Source organism: Typha latifolia, chromosome 6 (genome assembly GCF_019914945.1).
Source record: "Typha latifolia isolate L0001 chromosome 6, TyphaL0001v2, whole genome shotgun sequence".
In the NCBI taxonomy this organism is placed as follows: domain Eukaryota; kingdom Viridiplantae; phylum Streptophyta; class Magnoliopsida; order Poales; family Typhaceae; genus Typha; species Typha latifolia.
The window spans coordinates 12,110,975-12,137,446 of record NC_133091.1 but is presented as its reverse complement, the minus strand read 5'-3'; the positions used below and the strand labels follow the sequence as shown (position 1 = coordinate 12,137,446).

The 26,472-nt window shown below is 35.6% G+C and overlaps 3 protein-coding genes across 9 annotated transcripts; 1 reads left to right on the top strand and 2 right to left on the bottom strand.

The window, feature by feature from the left end:
• Positions 1–1,038: 1,038 nt before the first annotated feature.
• LOC140790165 (chaperone protein dnaJ 72) lies at positions 1,039–3,531 on the bottom strand. Of its 2 annotated transcripts, XM_073140116.1 has the most exons (3): positions 2,903–3,531; positions 2,154–2,223; positions 1,039–1,317 (listed from the first exon to the last, which is right to left on the bottom strand). In XM_073140116.1, exons 1-3 carry the CDS (start codon positions 3,310–3,312, stop codon positions 1,246–1,248), a joined length of 552 nt encoding a protein of 183 aa, XP_072996217.1. In that variant the 5' UTR covers positions 3,313–3,531; the 3' UTR covers positions 1,039–1,245. The 2 variants fall into 2 exon arrangements, with proteins under 2 accessions (XP_072996217.1, XP_072996218.1); XM_073140117.1 differs by lacking the exon at positions 2,154–2,223 and having other exon boundaries at positions 2,903–3,486.
• A 695-nt stretch (positions 3,532–4,226) lies between these two features.
• On the bottom strand, positions 4,227–21,240 carry LOC140790634 (uncharacterized). 2 transcript variants are annotated; one of them, XM_073140790.1, is made up of 13 exons: positions 20,945–21,240; positions 18,399–18,472; positions 17,875–17,958; positions 17,681–17,761; positions 8,272–8,352; positions 7,997–8,089; positions 6,737–6,916; positions 6,530–6,597; positions 6,382–6,433; positions 6,071–6,124; positions 5,911–6,000; positions 4,964–5,030; positions 4,227–4,682 (listed from the first exon to the last, which is right to left on the bottom strand). In XM_073140790.1, exons 1-13 carry the CDS (start codon positions 21,081–21,083, stop codon positions 4,591–4,593), a joined length of 1,155 nt encoding a protein of 384 aa, XP_072996891.1. In that variant the 5' UTR covers positions 21,084–21,240; the 3' UTR covers positions 4,227–4,590. The 2 variants fall into 2 exon arrangements, with proteins under 2 accessions (XP_072996891.1, XP_072996892.1); XM_073140791.1 differs by lacking the exon at positions 20,945–21,240 and adding an exon at positions 18,938–19,071.
• Positions 21,241–21,380: 140 nt separating this feature from the next.
• LOC140791238 (tRNA-specific adenosine deaminase TAD2) lies at positions 21,381–26,197 on the top strand. Of its 5 annotated transcripts, none has more exons than XM_073141679.1 (10): positions 21,381–21,467; positions 21,551–21,625; positions 21,732–21,800; positions 21,884–21,921; positions 22,618–22,684; positions 23,829–23,988; positions 24,071–24,167; positions 24,917–25,029; positions 25,525–25,712; positions 25,809–26,197. In XM_073141679.1, the coding sequence occupies exons 1-9, from the start codon at positions 21,390–21,392 to the stop codon at positions 25,563–25,565; spliced, it is 738 nt and encodes a 245-aa protein (XP_072997780.1). In that variant the 5' UTR covers positions 21,381–21,389; the 3' UTR covers positions 25,566–25,712; positions 25,809–26,197. The 5 variants fall into 5 exon arrangements, with proteins under 5 accessions (XP_072997780.1, XP_072997781.1, XP_072997779.1 ...); XM_073141680.1 differs by having other exon boundaries at positions 21,551–21,631; positions 24,926–25,029; XM_073141678.1 differs by having other exon boundaries at positions 21,551–21,631.
• The last annotated feature ends 275 nt before the right edge of the window (positions 26,198–26,472 follow it).

The window sequence follows — 26,472 nt, the reverse complement described above, 5'->3', positions numbered from 1 at the left end:
AGCAGCAAGCAACGGAAAAAGAATTAAGAAACAAGAAGCATATGTTTAATGGATGTAGTGTCTCTAATTTCTATTCTGATTTGATAGCTACTTTACTCACTTTCAGGAATTTGAAAGTTACATGTATTCGACACCAGCAATCAATCGTCTTATAAGTCACTCACTTGTCATCATTAAAGCCAATTATTGCAAACAATCCTCACTTCTCTGTCTCCAAAAAAGAAGAGCATTTAGAAGAATTATGAAGCATAATAATTTTCTTCTCAAAATAGGAAAAGAAAAAAAGAAAAGAAAAGAGAAGCATCGTAATCTTGTCCACTAATGATTGTTATTGTCATTACTGTTGGCATCGGCACCATATCGTTCTCATCAACCTCTATTTATATTATTATCATCGTCACCACCATTATGGATTTGTGTACATCCCTCCATTGCTATCACCATCCATTCCATGGTATCCCAATCACTCACCATCACTATCACCATCGCATACGCCTTCGAACAGAGTGCTGCTTGTCTAAGCTAACTGTGGAATGTTCATACCTTTTTTAGGAACATGGATAGGTACGAAGAGGATAGAGACATTAATAAAGCAACAAGAAGTGATAAGAACAAAAAAAAAAAAAGAGGGCAAAAGGAGAAAGAATAGAATCCCGGTTAGAGTTTTTGAGATTGGGATTATACTTAGCATTTGATTAATACTTTAGATATTTTAGGAACTGCTTTTCCCTCATTTTAGAGAAAATAAAGAAAATAAATAAATAAAGAGATCTATGAAGATGGGGGGCAATACATGAGTTCTAGATATAACTTAACCCTATAAGTTATTAAGATAAAGTTGGTTTACTTTAGTTCCATAAATGAATCGCTTAGTTCTATTCTCTTCTCCGACTACTATGAGCGTCTTCTCCCTGTACATATGCTTTAAGACATCAAGCTTAAACTAAATTTACATTCTTTCTGTAAATTAACTAAAGACTTCCTTGATGATTAATTGTGTTCTGGCAATCCAGTGATGACTGGTAGTCTCTAGAAACATAAACTATCAAAGTTGGTGCTTATAAACCATTGATAAACATACAGTATATACATTTATTTTGGAAAGGATTTGGAGATTTCTATGATATAATACAAGAGACTAATTACAGATACAATAGAATTGTACATCAGACAGAAAATTAGGTGGAAAAGAACTTGTTCAAGCATCCGTAGAACTTAGTCTTGACATTTTTATGAGGACATTCTTTACGAGCCTGGGCTGTTCTCCTTCTGTATCTTAACCTTTTCAATGGACTCCATTGCTTCTTCAAACGATTTCTGCATGCAAAAGACAATGATCATCATTTTCTGTAATTTTTCTCAAAGTCAGGACTCAGGATCACAATTCTAGCATGAATTATCCAGTTTGGCACAACCTTTTATGCCCCTCTCCATTTTGGCATGACCAGTTTGGCATGCTTTTTTTTTTTTTTTGTCGCAGATAGCTTAAATCCATTGAAGACTGCAATACTATCAATTAATTTAATGCATGGATTACAGACCAAGCCAACTACATGTCACTATAAGTACATTTGTCAATGCTGATATATGGGACATTTTAAAGTGTCACAATTTGCATAGCAAGAACTAAAGATAACAAATTTCGTGTTCCTTCACAGCAACTTCTCTTATTCATTTGCAGAAACATCATAAGGCTCCTGTACCAGAGAATGCCCCAAATCTGGTGAGTACTAGGTAACGAGTTAAGCCATATATTAGGTAATGTCGGAATGTTGATGCGTAGCTATAACACTCTTAGTATAACATATACATCTTCATAAATGCTAACTTACTGTCTATCGTTTCCATTTAGTAGATGCATTCTTGATTTAGCTTATTCGGAATTCAGTATTACTCGCCTAAGTAACAATATATGACATGTCTAATAGGTACTTAATACCTTTTTTGTAACCTTCTGTTCTTTTGATTCTTCTAAAGGTTTATGGAAATCTAATATGTTAATAAAAATTAAACTGATAATATTTTGTGTGGGCATGTATGAATATGTATGTATGTAAAATGTGTAAATATAAACCTAACATGGAAAAGAGGTACACTTTGCTTTGCAAATCAATGTCAATAGGCATGACATAAGAATTCTGAAAGATGTTTACCCCAGAGTTGTTCATTCTCCAGAGCTCTTCTAGGCTTCTCTCAATAAAAACTGCTCCACCTAACAAGACACTGTAAAGAAGAATATATCACCATAATATGTTGGTGTCTGACTGTCTTCTATTTTCTACTTCTCCATGGTGCACAGTAGTTAGTTAATCTTCATACTCAGAAATATCAGGAATCATATGATAGAAACAAAGATTGTAATTTGTAAAGAAATGATGGTCAAACATGTGATGTATCAAACGACGACCTTCCATAAATGAAAAACTACAAATTCTCAACTTTGCACCAAATCACTTTACCTAGACGGCATTAGCTTCTTTCCTGTCTTTATCCTTATTATACACTTGAATACTTGATCTCTTTCTATATCATTTCTTTACGGCTGTCTTGAAGCCTGATAAATTGAGGTCTGCGAAACAGGTAATTTTGGCATTGAATCATGTTGCAAGGACTGGCACATGCAGCCTACTTGCAAAAACCATTGCTTGAGGTTTTACATAGGAATGGATGAGTAAAATTGGGATAAATAGTTATACAATATGTGAAACTATGTTTCTTAAGGAACAAATATTCTCCATAGTCCCAATCAGCTCAAAGTATTCATCCAAATCAACCCAGCATAATATCAGCAAGAACCATATTCTAGATTTGAAAAGAACTGCATGTAACATAATACAATGAAACAAAATTATGCATTTCGATTTATCAAGAACAAAATAGAATCTAAAGCATTGCAAATTACCTGGCAAAAGCGACATTGAGAAGAAACCCCTTCCTCGTCACAAACCTCAACAAGAACTCCATATCCATCCCCACGCCACCATCTCTTTGAGGAGGCCTCCTAGAACTCCCACCACCCCCATAACCATAACCATAACCATACTGCCGTGCCCCATAGTAGTAAGATGAAGAAGACGACGCACCTCTCCTACTCGAAAATCCAAGGTCATATTTGGATTTCTTCCTCTCATCGATCAAGACCTCATAAGCCTCCGAGGCCTGCTTAAAGCGAGCAGAAGCGCCGTCCCTGACCTCCTTGGAGGATTGAGAGTGCTTGTCCGGGTGGAATCTAAGAGCCAGACTCCTAAACGCCTCCTTGATCTCTTCCTTGCTCGCGTCGCGGCGAACCCCTAGGGTTTTGTAGTGATCCATCAACGAATTCAAAAGAGGGATTGAAAGAAAGACCCATATGATGTGACGAGGCGGGAAATTGGATTACAACTTGCGGTTTTGGGGGTCGCAGGGATCCATGAGAAGGGAGAGAGAAAGAGAGAGATTCTAGGGTTTCATTGGTTTATTGGAATCGGGAAATCGTAATCTATTCGCGAAGTCGAAGGTGAACGCGTGGTATGTTTACTTGCCGCGAAATCCGAGGGAGGAGGGAAAGAGAGGTTCGTTAACTGGGCCCCCCCTTTACTTGCCGCGAACTCCTAGGGTCCGTTCGGTGAAACCAAACGGACCCTAGGAGTTCACCGATTCGACAAAAAAAAATATTAGATTTTGGGCTATGGTAAACAGTAGTTACACTGGGCTGCAGTGAGGGCTGCAAATCATGCTAGAATGACTGGGTTACTGCTTTAGGAGGGAGAGAGAGGACAGTTTAAAATAAAAAAAAAGAGTTTTTATATAGGTCTTGTACACTCAATAGGTGAAAAAATAAACCATGTTGGGGGCATGGCATATTATTTATCGATCAAAAAATCATTACGAAATGCATTTATTTAGTTCATAGATTCAGAGCTATCAAGGAATATAAGCAAATATAGACCATACTTCTGTGAGACAGCGAATTGTGTATCCAATTTCTCGCAAGTGACTGCAAAAGTATACAATTCCCATACGTGATATATTTTTGGAATAATATATGTTTGAAGATTTACCTCTTTTCAGCAACATAAGTAATTCATTCATCTGAAGCTAGAATAAATGCTCCAACAAACTTTTGCAATTTAATTTTTCAATCAATAATAAACTCTACTATGCAATCCACATGTAAATCATCTGTTTTCTTATTATAATAAAATATACATTTAATTTTATATGTTAAATTAAAAAAATAAATATAATTAAATCACAAAAGTCCACAAATGGCACTAATCATAATAATCACGATATACATCTCCTCTTACACTACACGTCTACCAACATTTGTTATATGTAATGCCAGAGACGAAGTCTCAGCATGACACTAGCATTATAAACCATTACAAAATCACGTATAATCTGCAGCATCATATGTATTTGTGAACATTTGTTCCACTTAAATAAACAGCCATAAGTTTACACATCGACGTTAGAGGAAAGGAGACCTGATATGCAGGCGTCCATATCTCAAGAGTCATAAATATATCACATTCATTTCTGACCATTAATGCTCTCCCTCTTTCTATCTCTTTAAAGTAGGGACATCATATCATGAAGAACGGCGAATTACCCATACTTCCCAAGCTCCATCTTCTTCTTAATTGCCCGATGACCATGATAGATAAAAGAATCAACAATCCCAGCAACCGTGAAAATGCCTGGTAACATTGACAACAAAAGGAACTTCAGTTATTCTCATTCATATTAACTATTCTAACATATTAACCTAAATCACACAAACCAATGCTTAACCAATGGGCAATGGTGAATGAAAAGAAAGATGATACTTTCTGGTTAAGTAATGCTTATAATTCGTCGATGAGGTGAATGTGAGGTGAAATTTGTTATTTTTTCTGGCTTAACTTAAATCTACTTTCTTTATTATTTAAACATAATCAAATGAATTGTAGCAAAAGGCGCTGATGGGTAACAAAACAACCTCCAACTATAGCGCAAACATTTGTCAAGAAGTGAAGCAGTGAAGTATTTCCCTCTGTATAAAGCACCTGCAAACACAACAATCAATAGATAACATTAAATTCAATGCCACAATGCTTAAGCAACTCACATCTTAGCAAGGAAAAGGTCATAAAAAGAAAATGTAAAAGAAAAACAGGAAAACAAAGAAAATATATCCCGATATAGAAGTTTCTGTCGGCTTTGCAAAAAAATGGACTATCAGGCTAACCTGATCAAAACAAAGCAAGATATTTGCAACATGTCATCCTATAACAAACTGTCCGCATACATGCAAAAATTTACCGAGTTTGTGATGAAGTATATTTTCTTAAAGGAAATATGACTTACCTGAATGACTGTAAATTCAAATAATTAGACATCTGTGCAAGTACATATCCCATTTTTGAAAACTTTAATTCCAGGCCCAGCCTTTTCGAAACATATGAGAAGCTCATCGATCACTTGATAGTTTCTACTTTTTCCTCCAAGGACTAGAATAGATAAAACCTCTTCAGATTTTTACTAGAAACACAAACAAGAATTCAGTTGACTGATTCCATCTTTTAACATATAAAAGAAAATTTTAAATGACTTCCGACTTTCTGAGTTATACCTACATTTTGTGATAAAATTAGTATTTAACCAACCTTCATATCAAAAAATCATTATACCATTGGATGTCACTCGACCTTTTTATGATTACACCATCCAGATAGCACCCCTATGTTATTATTTGTTTACGTATACGATTTCCCTTAAATTTTACAGTGTACCTACAACCTGATAAACCACATGATAACAGTACATTGTGCTACCAGCTGTTGCCACGAGGCAACTATTACTGTCTCTGAATTTTGCGAAACAATACTGTAACATTACAATTTCAGAAACAATCATGTAATCCTACTGTCCATCTTATATTCTTACCTTAATTGGTGAAAATTCGTAAAAGAAGTATACTCCAGGAGGAGGCTTTGGATATCCCACGGTATCTCTAAAGTGCTCTGTCACTGAAAACTGCAAAAAGGAGTGAGAAAAGTTAAGCATAACACTTTGCTTCTGGACAAATACTCAAGAAATACTTTACCTGATTTGTGTGAATTTTGCGTCCTGTAATATCAGTATAGATGGTAGGAACAACCTGAACATCAGTAAATAATCAGCATTGATGCTTGACCAACACATACAACGTCATATAGAAAGCATCATTATGTAACAGTACTACTAAAATTTATGAAATAGTTTTTCTTCAAACAATAAAAGCAAACACTCTCACTACCAATGACAACTAATGGCAAAAGTTGCACATAAGAATCCGAAAGTAATGTTGATCACTGAACACAAAGATAAAAGTAAATTTCACATTAAATAGATAAAAGATACAAAGTTCGTGCTTACTTTGATAAAATATTGATACATCCCAGACGACGTTGGATGCATCCACTGTACACTGAAGAGCTCATTAAAATCAGGTGCCATTAAAAGAGAATACTGTTGCATACAAAAAAGCAAATGAATTGAATTATAAGATGATTGTGTAACTTACCCATCAAGCGGATTTACAACACCTGGGAACTCTATTCCAAATGCTAGTTTATTTATTTTGTGGCTAATCTGGTTTTTGCCAAAGAAAAAAGAGATTAGACATACTGACGTCAAAGATAAATGTAGAGAACCAAGTAGAAAAGCTCATAGATATGCTTCCTCAAGTTATGTACTAGACAATACAAATACAAAAGTTTACTGTACTGACGTTATAATTTTCTGGTTGAAAGTTCAATAGATCTTGCAGAAAATTGAAGGATTGGTGGAAGCCTTTTCCAGGGGCAAAGTGAAAATTTCCAGCTACTTTATTTACTTCTAAGAATCCATGGATGTTGCAACCTTCGCCCTGTTCATCTTTTATCTTCTGTATGAAGCCCTCTCTCTTGCACTGCATATATGTTGCATTAAAATTTGTACATAAAAAGACTTGGAACCACACTACGTACCAAAATAGAAACTAATTGTTTGATAATCTGCCCACCACAAGGGTGAAACAGGAAAGCTACAAGTATTATGATCATTGACACGATCAGAGAAATAGCAAGAGACTGGCTGTGACAACATTTGATTTGTCCGCCCAGTACAATTACAGGAAGCCTCAAACTAACAAGCACTTGGAAAAGGGCTAACACTACTAATAAAAAGAATAGGTAGCAATTTAGAAACATTGACACCGGCAAGAGTATAATTAAAAATAAAATCCTATAAAAATGGAATCTTAGAAGAATATAAATCACATAGTCCTCTGTTATCATGCTTCGTCATATAATATATTGAGAGTCACCAAAATCTAGGCCAAAATGGAGAAAGGATCCAAATAGCAGGTACCCAAGTCATTGGATGATTTCAGTGAGTTTACTATTAAGTCCTGAAAATAAAATTTTATAGGTACATTATTGTATACAATACAATCTAGGGGTATAAGTTAAATAAGTGAGACACATGTACATCGATACATGTAAGTGATTTTATTCAAATATAGCTGTCATGAGAGGGAGAGAGGACCAAAATATATGAGAATACATGATTTTGTAGAGAACCTTGCATAGAGTTGAACATGATACAAATCCATGTCTTTAATTAGAGAGAGCCCATGAACATCAATATGAGCCCTAACTGTGAACTATGCCTTTTATACATACAGAATAGCTTAATTGTTGTTGCTATTGGTTAATGAGAGGCATACGTAATACTTAGACCTAGGATTGATATCCGTCAGAACCACAATTAATAGTGTCAAAAATATCTTAAGTCTAGGGAGATCAGACTCTTATACTGTCTACAATTAAATACCCATTTGGATCACAAGATTCAATTACTTTCTGATGATTGACAGAGGATATCCAGGAAGTTATTTTGACGTCTACCAAACTCGACCTTATTGATGAGATATTACATTGAAAAGAGATGTTCCGGTCATTAAAAAAGTACAAATATAGACAAAGTTTACTTCAAACCTTCAGCACACCTGGTCAATTAGATCCGGATTTGTGACTCCCCAACCTTTTTTCCGGTATGCTTCACGGACTTCCTCGCATGAGTTACAGCAATCATCATCTGACTGAATAGTAGAAAGAAAAAATAAAAAGAAACTTTGTTTTACTAAATTAAGAGATGGCATGAAGTTAACAGATTTTGTCAATCGCCGTAGAGGAGACAGCATATGTCTTGCAGAAGATTACAGAATTGACAAGACAGAATAAATGAATAATAAGGAAATCTTATGTGAATGAAGGAGCATACCGCTTCTGCACCATAACAAGAACCACAGTAACTCTCATTGTGATCAAGTCTTCCGCCATGTCTCTGTAAAGGCCTTTCAATCTAAAACATGAATAAAAGCTAAGATCAGAAAAATGCTTTACAGTATGAGGTAAAAGAGAATGTAGGTATAGGTAGATGTACCTAATTGACATACTGATATAAATCAACATAAAGAAGAAGAAACTGATAAGTTCAACAACATAATCCATCTAACAAATAATCTTTTCAGGTTTCCTGTTTAGTTGACAGATCGAGGTGAATTATAATTATTCAAGGAATACTTCAAGAAAACTACTATGCTCGTGCAAGTCTTTTGTGAGAAACTTATACAAATAGCATCCACAGGAATGTCTTTTCCACAAGGCCCAATAAATCCAACACAAGTATCATATATCTAGTCTTCTAAGATTCAAGAGGCATGGAATTTTACTTAGCTTGACATGGAGAACTAGAATGGAAAGATGAAAGATAAGATACCAGGATCAAAATTCAAAACAAAACAATACTATGATAATCTCTTTTGTCAACCAAAGATGTTAACCATGACGAGCATACTTCTCAAGACTGAGCCACCACAATTAAGACCTCTTAACTGCATGAAATATTGGATATGGAAAACTTGCAGAGCCAGAGGAAGTGAAAGAAGGTTGGAAATTGAAGGTTGAACATTGAAGCTCTCTTCAAGAGTAAGCCTCAAGAATAAGAAGAATATATCTGAAGATAGAATTGACTATAGAGTGAAGAAGGGAGTGAAGGGAGCAAAAGATGGAACTTCAGTGAAAAGTGTAGGTGTGAATAAGTAGATAGGGATGGAGACTCCTTGGAGTTTTTCATGTGCCATCTTAAAGTGGAGACAGGTAAAATCCACTCTGAGACATGAAGTGAGTGGCCACATGCACATGAAATACATGAAAAGTGAAGGCCTGAAGCATAATGATGATGGTACAGACTCCCATGGCACGCTTAGCATCTTAAGAATGAATGATGTTAGCTAGCAAGAAGCCTGTTCATCCACCCCTTTTCTCAACCAAGATTGTCAAGGTTCTGACTTTAAGTCATAGCCAGCTATAGTAATACAAGTTAGACCAAAACTTAACATGTACCATTAATTTCAATTAAATTCGGAGTTTCAGCACAAACTGGTTCAGCCTACACATAGTTTTGGTTGATACTACCCAAAACCAATGCATTTCAAATGAAACTAGTTGGTAGTCTGAAACAGATTTATTTTTAAAGCTCAAGCTTCAAGCCAAGCTTGTCAGTACCATGTTAAACAATTCTGCACCGTCCCTTAAATTTCACTTACAAATGGTTGCCATTCATGTTAAGAGGGATCTCCTTCCATAATAATTTCTTTTGATATAGTAAAATAACTAGATCACTAAATGCTATAATAAAAGGGGGTTGGTTGGCTTCCCATTTCTTTTGTAACAATATATAGAATATATTGTTACAAAAGTAACTTCTTAGTTTCCAAATAATTCCCAAGTATTCTCTGAGAATGTTAAAGGACATATCCTAAAACATCTTGTGGTATGCATAGGATTTGGCCCTAGCAGTTTGGTATGGTATAACGTAGGTCTTATGGTTCCCAATTTCTTAATATTACTCCCTACAACTTTTGCAACAGAGTAATCTTTAGGTTAATTACACTTTGACCCTCTTAACTATTTAAAATTACAAAATAAGTTTTTCTATTAGTTTGATGTTAGGATTTCTAACAGAAAATTGCCACAAAACTTAATTGTAAACAAAAATACACTCTTCTTCAACCTCTTGTCCTTCTCCTATTTTCCCAAACCCTAATCCTAAATAAATACCACCACCACCATCACCACCACAAACATCTATCGGTCTCTTCATGGCATGGGCCTCAACACCTCACTTTTTCCCCTCTTTTTAAACTCCCTACCATGCACCTCCTCCCAAATTATAGCCCTATATATAAATCCCACCACCATCACCACATCATCCTCTAGACCATCATGATCCTAACGGTGGTGAACGATTTGTCATGAGAGTAAGTGTTTTTATGTTGTGTGAAAGGTGTTCAACAGATGACTTAAGAAAAAATATAAATTTTTAGGGGTATAATAACCATTTAGTAATTTTTGTTAATACCATTAAAGGCTTTGATGATTTTGAATAATTGAGGGGGTCAAATTATAGAGGAAAAAAGATGATGGGTATACTGTAGAATGAGAGTATTGAGTGAATAACAAAATAACAAAAGTCGTAGAATTCACCAACAAGAAAGAATAGACAAATCTCAAAATATCAAATTATTCATTACCCTTCAACAAGAACATCTCAAGTCTTTATATAGAGGAAAATAACAAATGAAAAATACACCAAAATACCCTAACATAAAAAGACCAAAAATGCCCTAAACATAAAAGTCCCTTTCTCATGACCTATCACCCAGCTAGAGTGCTACTAAGTGGGCTGCCCTTCGGCGCCTATGCGAGAATACATATCTAAAGGTGACCACATCAGCTCTTACGAGGTGGGAGAAATTCGACTCAGTCAAGTGAGATTGAGAGCAGCTCCAATAGAACTCTAAGATGTCTATATTGATCTGTTATAGCTCCTCTCAAGTAATCCATGTGCCGTCAAAATCTAGACAGTCTTTAAGAAATGATGAACTCCTTCGGTATTAGATATAATCTTTTATCCAAAACAGCCTCTATCTTTTTCTTTGGTATGGATGGAAAATGGGAAGTGCATATCTAGAGGGGTTGAAGTAGTTGCATTATAAAGGCAACCTGAGATGGTCAAAAAAGGTTTATAAGCAACTAAGCCCTCGATATTAAAAATAGAACAAATACAATAATCAGAGAGAATATCGATAAGACAAGCATCAGATCCTACATGTTTCAATATTTTGAAACATCTACCATTACAGGCTTGCAACTTCTTTACAGTTCCAAATGGAAATCTAAGGTCTAACACAAAACATGACATAACCTTCAATATGAATTCCTTAGTATGTCTATATAAGTTAGTTTATAGTTTTTATTAACGTTTACTAATTTTGATTCGCTCAATGATCTATTAATGTAATAAAAGAATATGAATGCGCAAATTCTTCTGCGAACTCAGAGACTCTAGAATGATGCGACATAAGAAAAGATTTAAATATTTATGAGTCTTAAAACCATGGATAATCTCAAATGCTCTCATACCTATAATCTCATTAATGGAGTTGTTATATGCAAACTGAGATTTAAGAATAATGAACCCCCAATTCTTGTTATGATCACTCATGATATAGTAAAAGATTTTCAAGACCACAGTTGTCTTGATAACCTATGTCTGACCATTAGTTTGAGGGTTGTAAGATTTTGAAAATTTTAATTTTGTGCTCACCATATGCCATATATTTTCCATCAGTAACTCAAAAACCAAACGTCACACTTCGATACGATAGTCTTATATAAGTCATATAGCCTGACTAGATGGTTGAAATACAGTTCAACAACATTTGAGGAGTCACAAAGTTGTAGTATGGAGAATAAATTTAGCCATTTTATAGAATGGTCTTCAGCCACAAAGATTGGGTTGTGTTCTCGAAAGGTAAGTTATAAACCAAATATAAAATCTATACTCACGTCTTGCCACAAATGTGTCATATGTGGAGTACCTTCATTTGGCCTCATTTAGCTTCTCGCTAAAATAAGCAACCGGATGATGTTCTTGGCTAAAGACGCCACATATTCCATTTCTAAAGACATCACATTCCACCTCAAAGGTTTTAGAGAAGTCATGAAGATGCATCATAGGAGCTTTCACCATCCTTCTCATGACTTCCTCAATAGCTTTATTTCTAGATCATGACCACTGAAAATCACCTCTCTTGATTTTCAGTAATCGGAGACATTATTTATTGAACCCATGAATAAAATATCTATAAAACATAACGAGCCAATGAAAATTGAAAACATTGTCGATATTTTGTGGCTCAGACCAATCGACAATCACTTTGTTCTCCTGGGGATCAAAGCAGATTCAAACTAAATTACAAATCTAAAAAAATAACTTGATCCACGAGAAAGAACTCTTTTCCATTGGGATAGAAGTTGACAATACAATTGGGGAGACAGACTTGTCGGAAATGATCCAAATATTGCTCCTTCAGCTAGTTATATTGATGTCATCAAAATATACCACTAAAAATTTGCTCATGAAAAGTCAGAGCACTTGTGTCATGACTTGCATGAATATGCTCGGTGCATCAAAAATCCCTAAAAGGATTACCAACCATTTGCACAAACAATTATTCATTTTGAAAGTAATCTTCCATTTAACTCCCGGGAGAAATCTAACTTGATAATAACCACTCTTCAATTCGATTTTAGAGAATATCATGACCAATGCATTAAAAGACTCTAGGCAGCACATGGGCAACCAATGGTTCATGTACCACCTAGGCACTAAGTTGGAGTTTGGGCGAGCACCCAAAGCCAAGGAATACCTCCTCTTTATTTGTTTCTAAGTCAGATAACCATGCAACAATATTCTCTATAATCTTTGATGCTATAATATCTAGGGTTGTAATCAAGCCGAGCTTCATCAAAGCTTTGATCAAACTTGAATTAAAAATAATTTCAAGCCTAAATTTATGACCAAGCTTAAACTAAAACTATTTCAATTTGAGCTAATTTTAAGCTTGAGCCGAGCCCGAGCCTAAATGAGCTGATCAATAAGTAATTTCAAACTTTAATTAAATCAAGCTTAAAATAAAGCATAATTCAAAAATATAAATATTATAGTGACGAACGCCACCACTAATTGCAGTGATGAACGACGCTAGTGCTGCCAACAATGAGCGCAATGAAGATGCCGGAAAAAAAAAGATGAGAGAGAGAGAGCTTAGTAGCTTTTCGTTCTGGTTGTGTTGCTTTGGTTCTGTTGTCGCCTTGCTTGAGATGGGAGAGAAAGCTCTCTCTTGGTGGTGATTGGAATTTATATTGTTGTGGTTAAGTGAGGAAAAGATAAACATGTGTTGAACATGCATTTCCCTCCAATACGAATAGCTCACTCAACCTCTCCACCTACGGCGAGTGCTTGCCTCAAAATTTTTTTAAATCATTGATCATGACTCAATCCATCATATAGAGCATGTCGTCAAGTTGAGAAATTGGAAAATGATAGTTGACCATTATCTAATTAATAGCTCAACTATCAACACACATGTGCCACAGATCGTCTTTCTTAGGTGTAAGGTAGGAAAAATACAAGGACTCAAGCTCTCGTGAATAAACCATTTTCTTAAAAGCTCATCTAATTGACGTTGTAGCTCATCATGTTCAGTGAGACTCATTAGCTAGTGTGACAAGTTGCAATGAGAGGCACCGAAAACTAGATCAATATTATGTTGGATATTATACATAGGTGGTAAATGATCGTGCCACTGGCACGCATTTATAATATTTTTAATAAATTTTTTTCGGATATTTAAAAATATTTTTAGATTTTTGATATATAAATATTTGATTTTCGATTTAAATATATGTATTAGAACCTATATTGTAGGGTTTTATTTTTAGATTACTTTTGTCAATGACCTATTTTATTAAAAATAAAGCAACATTTAAATATAAATATTATTCAACACATAACATGACTGAATAAATTCAATAAAACTAATATTAATGATAGAAGATTCTATAATAAAATTGAATACATAATATTAATTGATAATAGTTCAATAATTAAAACTAGTATCTAGTTGAATGTAGAATGACAAGAAAGATCAACGATTTTACTTGCTGGCACAAGAATAACACGAGAATTTTACGTTAAATACTGTCGATATTCTTTAAAACTCATCCGCTAATAATATTGCTCATTGTAACATCTCACATTTTATAATTTTCCTATGATATGATATGGATATTGAACATGCACGGGAACGACCAACACTGACACTAGCACGGGTACCGACACAAGCACAAGCACACCATAAACATATGCAGATTGTGGATATAGAGTATGATAATGGTGTTGTGGTTCTGGTGGCTGTGATTGATATAATAAAAAATGATGAATTCATATCATCTTGTATGCGATCCTCTATTGATGTCCTGCTACTTACAAACTCTGAGAAGGTTGTGTAACAGGACGCTTGTCTTATATCCATCATCACCACCACCAAACTAAGTCTTGTCATTATTACCATCACCATCACCATTATCATCTCTAGTCTCACCGTCATTAATTTTATCTAAGCCTTCTAAATGATCAATTAATCAATTGATTTAAGTAATGAATAATGAAAATAAATAAATAAATGGCTCCACATGGCACAATGACCAGCATGCGGTCGTGCCGGATGGCACGGCTCGATACGAGGGGTCTACCACTGGCACACCCCGTGCAAACTGTCGTAACACAACTGGCACTACAAGTGCCGGCCGACACAGCCATCCACAGTGGTAGTTGCATTAATACAATTTCTTTTGTTGTTGCGTCCACTTAAAAATAAAAGCCTACTCCTCATCCAAACCTTAACGAAGTATGGTCAATAACTCATCTATTACCATCAATGAGCGATATCAGTCATTATCCAATTCCTTCTTTACAAATAAAATATTTGGTGCGACATTATACCAGTAGACGTGGGTATATATCATCTTAGGTCGCATTAGCTCTTTGATCAAGACGTGAACATTTTTGGACGCTTGAAACTATGCTTCCATTTTGAAGACATAAAGATCAAGATTAATCCTTTGTATCCTAAATTGATTAACATGGAAAGTAAAAATTGTAGCTAACAAAAAGGGTTTACACATCATAAACCTTTACTCTGTCCATGAAACCCTTTGATATCTCAATTCTCAAAAAAAGCTCCACACCAAGCACGGTCACAGGAATGAATTCTTATAGGAATATACATTTGTGCTCAAGCATAAGGCTAGAATAAAAAATACAGCGATTGATGCACTTAGTTGAAGGGTTGACTCATTTCCATCATAAATATTGAATTATTGTATCTCACAAACTAAACGAAAAGTACATTGGATGCCCTGACTTCGAAGAGCATACCTCTAGTAAATGACTTGATCATATCTCTGATTAGTCCTTCCCTTCAAGAAGGGTATTAATTTAAGGCCAACAAACTCTGTATATCTCGTACATCTGTACGTGACTTTTTAGTTTAAAAAATTCAAGCCGGTGACTTTTTGGGTCATTTCAAGCAATTTCGACCATCGAGGAGATTGAACGCCAATTTCATTGGCCAAGCCCCAAAAGTAATATAGCCAAGTTAATCTGTCAGTGTTGAACGTGTCACCTAGCCAAGACACTACGATGTACACTTTGCTAGTTGTACCAAATTGTTTGTGGTAAAATGTGTGCATGAATTTTATACTTAGTTTACCATGTACCTTTCGAAATCATGACTCTATCTTTGTGGTCATAAACTGTTTTTTAAATGGCTCATTTTATTTCCTGTACTAAAACTTCTAATGCCTCAAATGTTATTAAACTATATTTCGACCATCTAGTCAAAATATATGACTTGCTTAAGACTATCGTATCGAATCGTGACGTTCTATTTATGAGTTACTTCTAAAAAATATTGCGGTACATGGTGGGCATGAAATTATTTTTGATAGGTTACTACCCTCAAACTGATGGTCAAAGGTTGTGAATCATATTTTAGAGAATCTTTTACGGTGTCTCATAATTGATCACATTGAGATTTCATTCTTCTTAGGCCTTGTTTAATTTGAGACTAAGCCCCGAACTCAATGAGTTAGTCTTATTTCTTAGTCTTAATTTTTGAGAGAATAAACTTAATTAGATACGAAAAAGATAAAAATGTTTGATTACTAAACCAGTTTAGGGGTCCCTAAATTGGTTCATAAAGGGTCTCTAAACTCAAAGCAAACAAGGCCTTATAGCTTAGTTTACATATAATAACTCCATTAATAGAATAATAAGTATGAGGCCATTTGAGATTATCCATGGTTTTAAGGCTTGTAAACTTTTAAATCTTCGCCCTATGTCACTTCATTATAGAGTCTTTGAGTCAGCAGAAGAACTTATAAACTACATGCCAATTTACATAGACATGCTACGGGATTTCATATTGGAGATAATATCATGGTTCATGTTAGACAATAACTATTTCCATTTGGAACTGCAAGAAAATTGCAAGCTCGTAAAGGTGGACTTTTTCAAATATTAAAACGTGTAGGTCATAATGCTTATATCATTGATATTTGTTCTAATCATGTAGTTAGTTCCACTTTTAATATTGAGAAATTAGTTGCTTATAAATCACTTTTGACCATCCCAGATGATCCTTATGATACACCGATTTTTACCCCTCCATATCCCACTACCTACCACTTCTCATTTTCCATCCACATGAAAGAAAAATAGTCTATTTTGGTTGAACATATAGCATCTAATACAAAGAAGTTCATTGTATTGTAATTTGATAAGGAGACCATCCGAATTCTGACAGCACGTAGATTGCTCGAGAAAAGCTACAACAAATTGGTCCAGACTTCTTAGAGTTCTACCTAAGCCATCCTTAGTCATATTCAATTGAATCGAGTTTCTCCCACCCTGGGAGAGCTGGTGTAGACATCACCTTTAAGACATGTATACTTGCACAGGCATAGGAGGGCAGCCGACCCTGTGACATTTTAGCTAGGTGATAGTTATGAGTGAGACTTTTATGTTGAAGGCATTTTAGTGTTTTTATGTAATGATATTTTTAGTCTATTTTTCTTTTGTTTTTTCCCATGTATAAAGGCTTCAAATGTTCTCGTTGAATGTTAATGAATAATTTTATATTTTAAGGCTGCCAATTATTTCTCATTGGTGGATTTCATAGGTTTTTGTTACTTCATTTTTTGCTCGATACTCTCGTTCTACATCAATCTCAGTTATAAATATTGAACAATGAGGACCAATTCTCAAGTTATAGACCGCAACGAGTGGGATTTAGTTTTTCCCCAATGTTAAGTGTTATAGAGAAAAAAAAAACCTCTCGATGAGAAAACAGAAGGATCAATGAACTTGTTGCTTGAGCTATTTGGAAGTATCAAAAAACAAAAAGATAGAAAACAAATCACTTTACTAGCAAAACATCACTATAGTTCAAAAAGGATCATAGGAGCAAGATCCTTCCTCAGCAAGCATTAAATAGTAGCGTGTCCATCAACCAATTCAAAGACTGTATTTCATATATCAAATCAAATATCAAAATATTTTCCTCGAGATATCTGATTATAGGCAGGAGCTTCTCATTCAAAAAAGACAAACTATGCATATTGTCAATACCTAAAATTCTTGGTTTCTAATTTTGATTACATAAAATTAAAAAGTTAAATAACACCCAGTCTGTGCCACTTTAGGTTGTGGAGATTACCTTAGGAGCACCAACACCATCCTGTCTTGATTCAATTACATTTCCAAGATAATCAAGTCTTTTCTTTATTATGTCATGCTTCTGCAAGAAAATGTCCACAAAGATGTGCAAAATATAGTAGTTAGATGGACACTATCTGAACAAGAAGGTTGAAGCTAAAAGCAGCACAGTATTGATAAAATGTGCATACATACTATATCATAATGCTGCTCTCCACTAACATCCATGGTATCAACAGCAAGAAGTGAACAAGCAATGGTTGGAAAAGCAATATCAAACTGCAGAATGACTTGCAAACATCAGTATACAGCAATAATGAAGTTGAATTATGGCCAATGCTTTTATGAACAAAAAATGAAAAGATATGCATATGAAGATTAAGTATCCCTACATCCTGGTTCTACCAAACTACCTTATCATGCCTGGAAAATCCCCTTTCAAGGATTGGCAAAGCCCATAACATAACAAAAAGTGGTTATACAGTGAGATGATAAAGTAAGAAAAACAAATATTAGTCCAACTGCAAGTTGTAGAAACAAAAGGAGTGGCTTCATAAGACATTTAAGAGACTTACGAGTCCAAATATTGGAACATATCTATCAGATGCAGCTGAGAAATATATAATACAAATATAAGTAAATGAATTGATGTGAAGAGCAGGTTGTGAGTTCTAAGACAGAAAACTAGTAACTGACAAGGTCCAAATGTTTTAACTAACATTGACACCTAGTCTTTCTCCCCTTGAGGTATCTACTATCAGCTTTGTGTCGGTTGCGGAATATAGATATAATCCTGCAAAAGTATAAGTACAAGCTGTAAATGCACTGGATATGAAAACAAAAATTTCTGAAATGCACAAAATTCCATGATATTGAGAAAAAAACAATCTAGAGAAAATTAATAAGGCAGGCAATAATATCAGATATAAGATAATCCTACTAAAAACTACCAGACATTAGCAACATCTAATACACAGTTCTTAAGTGGACAAGCAGCATAGCAAATGTCACATATTAGAGAAGATCTTTCTCGTTACTTAAGACAATCATCATATACACAACTAGCATCTCAAATGAATGCGCCTTTTCTGGTGATTGCATGGTCAGTAGCTTATGCTACCATAGTAAATACAGCCTAATAGACATTCACTGAATCATACTATGTTTTATGATCACAGATCAATATATAATAAGATACAAATGAATCCACATGCATATAAAATTGAATCAGCAAAGAACCCGACTAACAACAACTCACTTTGAGCAAGGGTCAAGCCAAAGTTTTTCTCCATATCTCCAGGAGTCGATCCAGCTTCTTCGATTCACAAGGTTGTACTTTTTAACCATGAAATTTCAAAATCTGCTAATGTGCATCATCATTATGTCATATTGGTTTAGAGATATTCCAATTGTTGCTTTCGTTAGGATGAGACTAATATGAACCTTATAATGTAAGAGTACAACAGTACAAATGCAATAGGATGCTGAAGCTTTGGATTACTTTTGGTTTTTGGTAACTACTTTAATTGGATAACTAAAAGTTATATGGATTCGTTCAGTTCTTTCCAATGTTTTAAATAGCGGTCAAGGCGGCCGCCATGGCGGGGCGGCACGCCAACCACCCCGCAAACAGCCCAGGCGGCCTCGGCTTGGCGGCCAGGCCGCCTAGGCCTTCTTGGCAGGTCGCCAAATCGCATGGTGGTCTGCCAAGGTGCGTAGCGGGCCGAGCGGCCCGCTAAATTGTTTTGCGGGAGAGCTCAATGGTATTGGGTTTAAATCGATATCGAGTCGGATCTTGAGGCTAACCCGTTAACCGTTTAAATAACTAACCCATCGTTCTCTCACTCTCGATCTCCCCGAGCCTCTTCTCTCTTGATCTCTTTGAGCCCTAAAAATCCCATCATTCTCTCCTCACTCTTGGTCTCCCTCTCTCGGTCTCGCCGAGGCTCCGAGCGGCGCTGGTAAGCGAGCAGCCGAGCATAGCCATCCCTTCACTGAGCAGCGAGCACAGCCTTCCCCTTCACAGCTCCAAGCAGCAACCGGCAAGGCGGCAACTGAGGTATCCCTTTAAATGATCCTTCCCGGCCGAGATTTTTCTTTTTCTTCTTCTTCTTCTTCAATATCTCCTTCTCTTTCTCCCTTTCACCGTCAGCTTTGCTTTCTATTTTCTTCACTGCTACAGTAAATCAGTAATTAACACTTAAATTAGTATTAAAATTATAGATATATTATATATACTTTTTTATTTTTTTTAATATAAAAATGTTAGACCACCTTGTCACCCACCTTCCGCCTTAGCGCTAGGAGGTGGGGTGACTGCCGACATCTGCGGCCGCCTTTTAAAACATTGGTTCTTTCACATTGATCCATTGGCAAAGTTGAATCCAAAGTCTGAGGTAAAATTGAGTTATAAATGCAAGGTAGGGATCAAGCTCATATATGCCAACATTCTACGTTGACTTGGTCAGCTGGGCCGATGCCAATATTCTATGTTGACTTGGTCAATCTGACATGCTTCTCATAACCTATAATAGCTAGCTATATAAAGGTCAACTATCTTCTGTAAGGCTCATAGCAGTACAGCACCTAATAATAATTTCAACACTTAATCCAGCTTGTCAGAACAGATGACAACAACAAGGACAAGAAGCAGAACTTGGTTCTTCTCCCATTGAACGAAAAACACAAAGCAAATGATTGAAGTTGGCACCTTTCACTTTTGTATTCCACACTCTAACCAAGAAAAGACACAAAGCAAATGCTGCATTTCACAATGAAAAAGAGTCTCATTGATTAGAAATAAGAACAAAGAAAAAGCACACTCAACAGATAACAGACAGGAAGATCAAGAATTTGACCGCATTTGGAATTACTAACATTAAAGGAAAGTGAGATCGACTGAAATCTCAAGACCTCAACATCCCAAAAGCAATGCATAAATCCTTTAACCCAATATCCCTAACATTCACCGTTTGCCACGCAGTTCATACCAGAATTACATCAAACAAGTTAAAAAAGAAAAAGAAAGTAACATCAAGAACCCACGGATCTCGGACCAGAACAGGAAAAGAATGGTAAATCCAACACACTCCATCGTTTAACAAAAAACGGGAGCATAGAGATCAACCCAAGTCTCGAAACCTCAACATTCTAATTTCAACGCATAACTCCAAAACTCCAATATCATTATTTCATCAATTGACCAAACATTTCGTGCCAGAATCACAACAAACTAGCTAAAAATATAGCAAGGGCAAGAACTCACGGATCTCGGACAAGAACAAGAGGAGAATCGCGATGGACGATACGATCGTGATGAGACCCCCCGAGAGAGTCCGGCTATAGAAATCCTCGTTCACTTTGGGGTACGCATCCAAATTCCGGAGCTTGCTCAAGATCTCCATCTCCACGCCGAATGATCGGAACCCTAGAAACCGAATCCGGAGCACAAATCTAGGGTTCCTCTTCGAGACTCATTCGCCTCGATTCCGCTTATATCCAGATATTAAACGGAGGAGAAGTAGAGGGATTTAAAATTAAAATGTACGAGGTGGTCCGGTTTTCAGTGGTTTCGGGTTGGAATCGTTGTTATCGGGCCGAAACGGGCTGGTTTCGGACCCGTCTCGGCCTCAACGGGTCGGCTTCGAACCGGACCCGAACCCACATTAATAACTTCCCCTTCTCTCTCACACATGCTCTCAATTCCTCCCATGATCCCATCTCTCTCACGATCGACGGCGACGGCTCCGGCGATCGACCTCCGGCGAGAAATTCTCCGGCCAGGAGAGGTATGTTTCTCTCTCACTTCTTTGGTTTGGTTCTTTTCCTTTTTCCCATCACTCTTCCTCTTTCCCTCTCTCTTCCCTCCCAGCCCCGTCTTTTCTGCTGCAGTCACAGGGAGAGAGGGAGTGAGACAGCGGGGAAGAGAGAGGGAGAAACTATAGAGGCATGGGTATTTTTCTTATTATTCCCGTCATTTTTGTGAATTTTTAGGATGTTTTCTTCATTTTATAACAATTTTTATATTTTTTATAAAAAAAAATTCTTGGTAGATGACGACGGTGCTTGAAGCTGATTCAAAATCTTCCACAATTGCATTTATGGAGCTTGCCTTAGAGCAGGTTGGCTTGAGATTCTTTCATAAAATGTTTCTTCTCGTTACATATGATTCAAATTCACTACATATTAGGTATATTACTTTCAGGCCAAGTTTGCTTTGGACAACCTTGAAGTCCCTATCGGGTATGTTTATAATTCATCTTACTATTATCGCTATGATCTTTCATATCGATTTCAGCAGAGCTTTGTAAATGCAATAAGTGGATGGTAAATTCATCGGTCGAGAGCATTTGTTATAAAGAGTTTGCAAGATTTTATTCTTGTTTTATCCAATAGTTATTAGCTTTCTTAAGATAATGTCTTTCATATGTATGATGTTTGTTATATTTATTTTTGAGATCTCTATATCTCTCTCTTCATATATATATATATATATACAAATTTTTTGCATTGGATGCCTCTGAACGGGTAGAACTCCATTCATAGTAGTGCCGCAGTTGTTTCAGTCTATTAAGAGAAAAACATGAAAGAGCATCTTGTAAACTCTATTATCCAAATTGGTTATGGCTCAAGGAAGATTAAGAGTCAGTTTGGTGGGTCTAAATAAACATAACGGATCAACGGACAATTACTCATACCATAAATACATAAATGATAAGTCCAGACTGGCTACTTATGATTTTAATAATGTTATAAATGTGAGAAGAATCCACATTAAAGGGTTTATTCTAGCTCTTCTAATTCTTCATCTTCTTTTCTTCCACCAAGAAACTAAGAGATACAATCATACAAATGCATCTGAGTGTCTCTATTTTTTATATTTTAATTTATTTCTTTATATTAGAATCTCTATCAATGTTTACTTTTCCTTATTTTTAGATGTGTGATAGTGGAGGATGGCAAAGTTGTTGCTGCTGGTAGCAACAGGACCACTGCAACACGAAATGTATGTATTATCAAGAAATAAGCTGTGTTTGCTTATGATCTATGTTGGCTTACCATTGGTATCTTTATCTTACCGGACAACTTATGCAGACACTATTAAAATTCAAAAAGTATTAGTCATAGTAAGCATTGTGAATAAAGTAAAGTATGTCGAATATGCATTACCTATTTAGCAGTACCTATGCTTGTAGATGAATATACAGCATTTTCTTGATGATTATTCATGCAAATAGAGATTGCAAAACCATGCCCTTCAGTTTTTGAAGAAGAAAATATTGTGCCGCTTTGTGGTTGTAATTTATTTATAACCTCAAGCCTGCAAAGTAGTATAGTCAGATTGTTTAAAGTTGACCCATAAATAAGTTTGTCCAAATGATGACCAATGAGTCATTGGTCATTATTTGGACAAACTAGGGGTGAAAACGAATCGGATATGGACCGGAACCTACATCTGGATTCATATTTTTAGTCTGAATACGTTTATCGGACGGATAGCAAAATTTAAAACCATATCTTAACTAAACGAATACGAATAATTTTTGGATAGATGATTGGATCTTAAACGGATGTTGATCGAATTTTAAACAAATTATGATATTTTATTTAGACATAAGTAACACAAAAATATTAAGAGTTTCACAAAAAATAAATTTTTTGTATGTCAAATACATATAAAATTAGAAAAATTAATCTCTAAAAATAATATATAACGCATCATTAGTAACAATATTAACATTCACTATTTAAATAAGCAAACTAAAAACTATAAATCATTCAAAAAAATATGCGAGTAAATAGATATCTGATATCCGTATCCGAATCCAAAAATCATATCCGATATGTATCCGAATTTGTATCTGAGTTTTTTTTGAAATTATATATGTATCCGAATCTGTATCCAAATCGGATAGGAATATTTTATCCGAATCCAATTCGAATCAAGTCGGATAGGGAGTCAGGTCGGAGTTAATCCGACCCGTTCTTACCCCTACCAATGACTCTTGCTCATGTGTGAGATGTACAGTAATGTTTTTGATAATTACGAAGAAGATGAGAGTATTCAAAGCTAATAAGGCACATATGGATCTATATATTTTGAAATTTTAATTGCAATGAGTTCTTTAATCTCTAATGTTTTTTATTAGGCTACCAGACATGCAGAGATGGAAGCCATTGATATTCTTCTTGAGAAGTGGCAGAACACTGGGCTTAATCAGTTGCAAGTTGCTGAGAAGTTTTCAAAATGTGTTCTTTATGTTACATGCGAGCCATGCATAATGTGTGCGACAGCCTTGTCCATACTTGGTTTGGACACTACCTACTTTTGCTTATCATCTGTATGCTTATTGAAATAAGAATGTGATCAAATTTCATTTTCTTTGGATAGGAATAAGGGAGGTATTTTATGGATGCGGAAACGACAAATTTGGAGGATGTGGATCAATCATGTCATTACACAAAAACAGTTCTGAGAAATTGTCCAGGTTAGGGAAAAACTCTTGGGCTAGATGAATGTGTACACAAAGGTTTAGGTTCAAGGTCAATAGCAGTTTATATTATTTAGCTTCCTGTTGACAGCTTTAACAGGTAAGCTTATGGGTGATCCTTAGCTTTTTTTTTCCTCTCTGAGTATTTTCTATCTGGCTTGTACTATCCTTGGCCTTTCTTATGAAGTCAGGTCAATGGTCTTATTCATCTTATATTTAGTTCTTCTGACTTCATCAATTTTCAGCTGATGGCATATTCTTTTTTGTTTTGGGGGACTTATTCTACCTCATGGTTCATGTATCTACTTTTAAGAGGCTGGAGATTGGGATTGCTGGTCCTTGACAGAGTGAATCCTAATTTCTTGCGGAGCTTATCTTTGTGTTTGACTGATAGTCTAATACTCATGTTCAGAATCTGCTTTTTATCGTGAGTTCCCCTGTTTAAGGTGCTCTAGGTTTTCCAAGCTTCTTTGTTTTGCCTATCAATGATTTCCTGCAGCAAATGATATTCAAAATGAATCTGATTATTACTGTTTATGCTTGATGTGCGCTACTCGAAATTGAAGGTTCTCACTACTGAACATTTTTTACTAATTTGTTGCCAACCAGTTGTGTCTACTTCCTTTATTGATTTATGAGTTGAGATGTACTTTAGTTCAGCTGGCCTTAAAGATGTTCAATTATGAATTAACTTTTTGGTTGCATATTACAGAATTTCATTGTTGTTACCTTTGATTGCTTTTTAGTGGTGACAGCAGTGGGACTTTTGGAGGAAAGGGCTTCAAATGCACAGCAGGAATCATGTCCGAAGAGGCTATTGCTCTTTTACGATATTTCTATGAACAAGGAAACCCAAATGGTACTGATATCCATCCTATTCCTATCTATTTATCATTTGCGTATCTTAGTTCTTGCAAAAAAATTCTTCTAATTGTTGGATTATAATTTTATTTGCTAAGACGTGTTCTGCAGTATACTGTTAAAAGTTGGTGACCAGTAGTAACCCATCATGTTGCTTATCTCAATTGTAATGATAATTTAGTAGCAGACATCAATAATTTTAGATCTTTGTTGCTCCAGATTTTTATGCCATGGCATCCATCCATTTTAAAAGAAGATGCTATTAGCCATCCTATGTCAGCCATTGTACAATTGAACATCTCATATGTTAGCCATTATATGGGCAGAAGAGAATACTAAACCAGCAACTTGCAAGCTCCACTTCTGCTCTTCACTTCTTGTTGACCTTTGCAACCAGATTGAGGCCACCATGCTCAATTTTGAACTGTTGTTTAAAATCTTTCAACTTCTTAGCTAGATTAAAATTTTTAGCTTTATCTTCTTTCTGTTGCAGCTCCAAAACCTCACAGACCAGTCCGTCTACCTCAACCATAGTGAGAGCTAAGAATTACCCTTTGTTTTTGTTTTGAACGGCTATGATTAGCAGACAGTCAGTCGTCCTTTTTCAAGAACTCCATTAGATGCTCAGAAGATTAAAGGAAACCTTATGAAGAATCTTGTGATGTTTCCCACGCGTATGAGGTTAGCTTCACTTAAAACAGAAAGTTTGCTTTATTTCTAATTTCAAAATTCCCTGCTCTCTTATGTTTTTGTCTTGCCTCTTTGCCTGTTTTGCAGATCCTTGGCCTATATCCGGAGTCCCGATATTATATATCATAGGCTGAAAGAACCAATGTTAGATTCACTTTTCTGCACATTGCTGACAGGAATAATATCATTAGTTGCTTTATGATTTGCAAAGCTTTCGAGATATGCATCTCGATAGTCATCCCTAGCATCATTTGAGGGGTAAATTTAAAAAAAAAAAAAAAAAAAAAAAAAAAAAGAGGTGAAATCACCTTAATTTTAAGAATCTGGCATTGGAAAGAACATAACTGGCAATAAGAGAGGCCTCTATTTTTTTTTTAATTCTTTAATTCTGATCGATTGCTAGAGAGGGATTGTATTAGATTGTAAGCAATTTTTATTCAAATTCAATGACTGGGAGGAACAGGCTTACCAGAGAACTGATCAGTGTGCTTAATCTCCCCCCTTTTAAATCTTAAATGCCAATTACCAACAATGAGAACAATGCATGACAAGGCTGCTACGAACGATGGTTTAAAATGAGTATTTAACTTCACTAGAAGATGCCTGTTGAATGCTACTTGTCCACTGAAACCGCATAAACATAAGAAGTTTACAAAAAAAATCATCATGCTAAACAAGATAATGAGTTTATTTCCTCATTTTTAACAGAGAACAGGAACATACAATGGAAGGATGCCTGCACTTCTTTTAT

Bases quoted from the DNA above. Each gene is read 5' to 3' on its own strand.
- LOC140790165 (XM_073140116.1), bottom strand. From the start codon at position 3,312: ATGGATCACTACAAAACCCTAGGGGTTCGCCGCGACGCGAGCAAGGAA. The intron at 2,224-2,902 runs GTAATTTGCAAT...TCTTCTTTACAG, and splicing joins CTCAATGTCGCTTTTGCCAG to TGTCTTGTTAGGTGGAGCAG. The intron at 1,318-2,153 runs GTAAACATCTTT...TTTTGCATGCAG, and splicing joins GGAGAATGAACAACTCTGGG to AAATCGTTTGAAGAAGCAAT.
- LOC140790634 (XM_073140790.1), bottom strand. From the start codon at position 21,083: ATGGAGATCTTGAGCAAGCTCCGGAATTTGGATGCGTACCCCAAAGTG. The intron at 17,762-17,874 runs GTATGTATGCAC...ATTTTCTTGCAG, and splicing joins GAGAGCAGCATTATGATATA to AAGCATGACATAATAAAGAA. The intron at 6,001-6,070 runs GTAAAGTATTTC...TCCTTTTTGCAG, and splicing joins GCAAAATTCACACAAATCAG to TTTTCAGTGACAGAGCACTT.
- LOC140791238 (XM_073141678.1), top strand. From the start codon at position 21,390: ATGATCCCATCTCTCTCACGATCGACGGCGACGGCTCCGGCGATCGAC. The intron at 21,632-21,731 runs GTATTTTTCTTA...AATTCTTGGTAG, and splicing joins GAGAAACTATAGAGGCATGG to ATGACGACGGTGCTTGAAGC. The intron at 24,168-24,916 runs GTTAGGGAAAAA...ATTGCTTTTTAG, and splicing joins AGTTCTGAGAAATTGTCCAG to TGGTGACAGCAGTGGGACTT.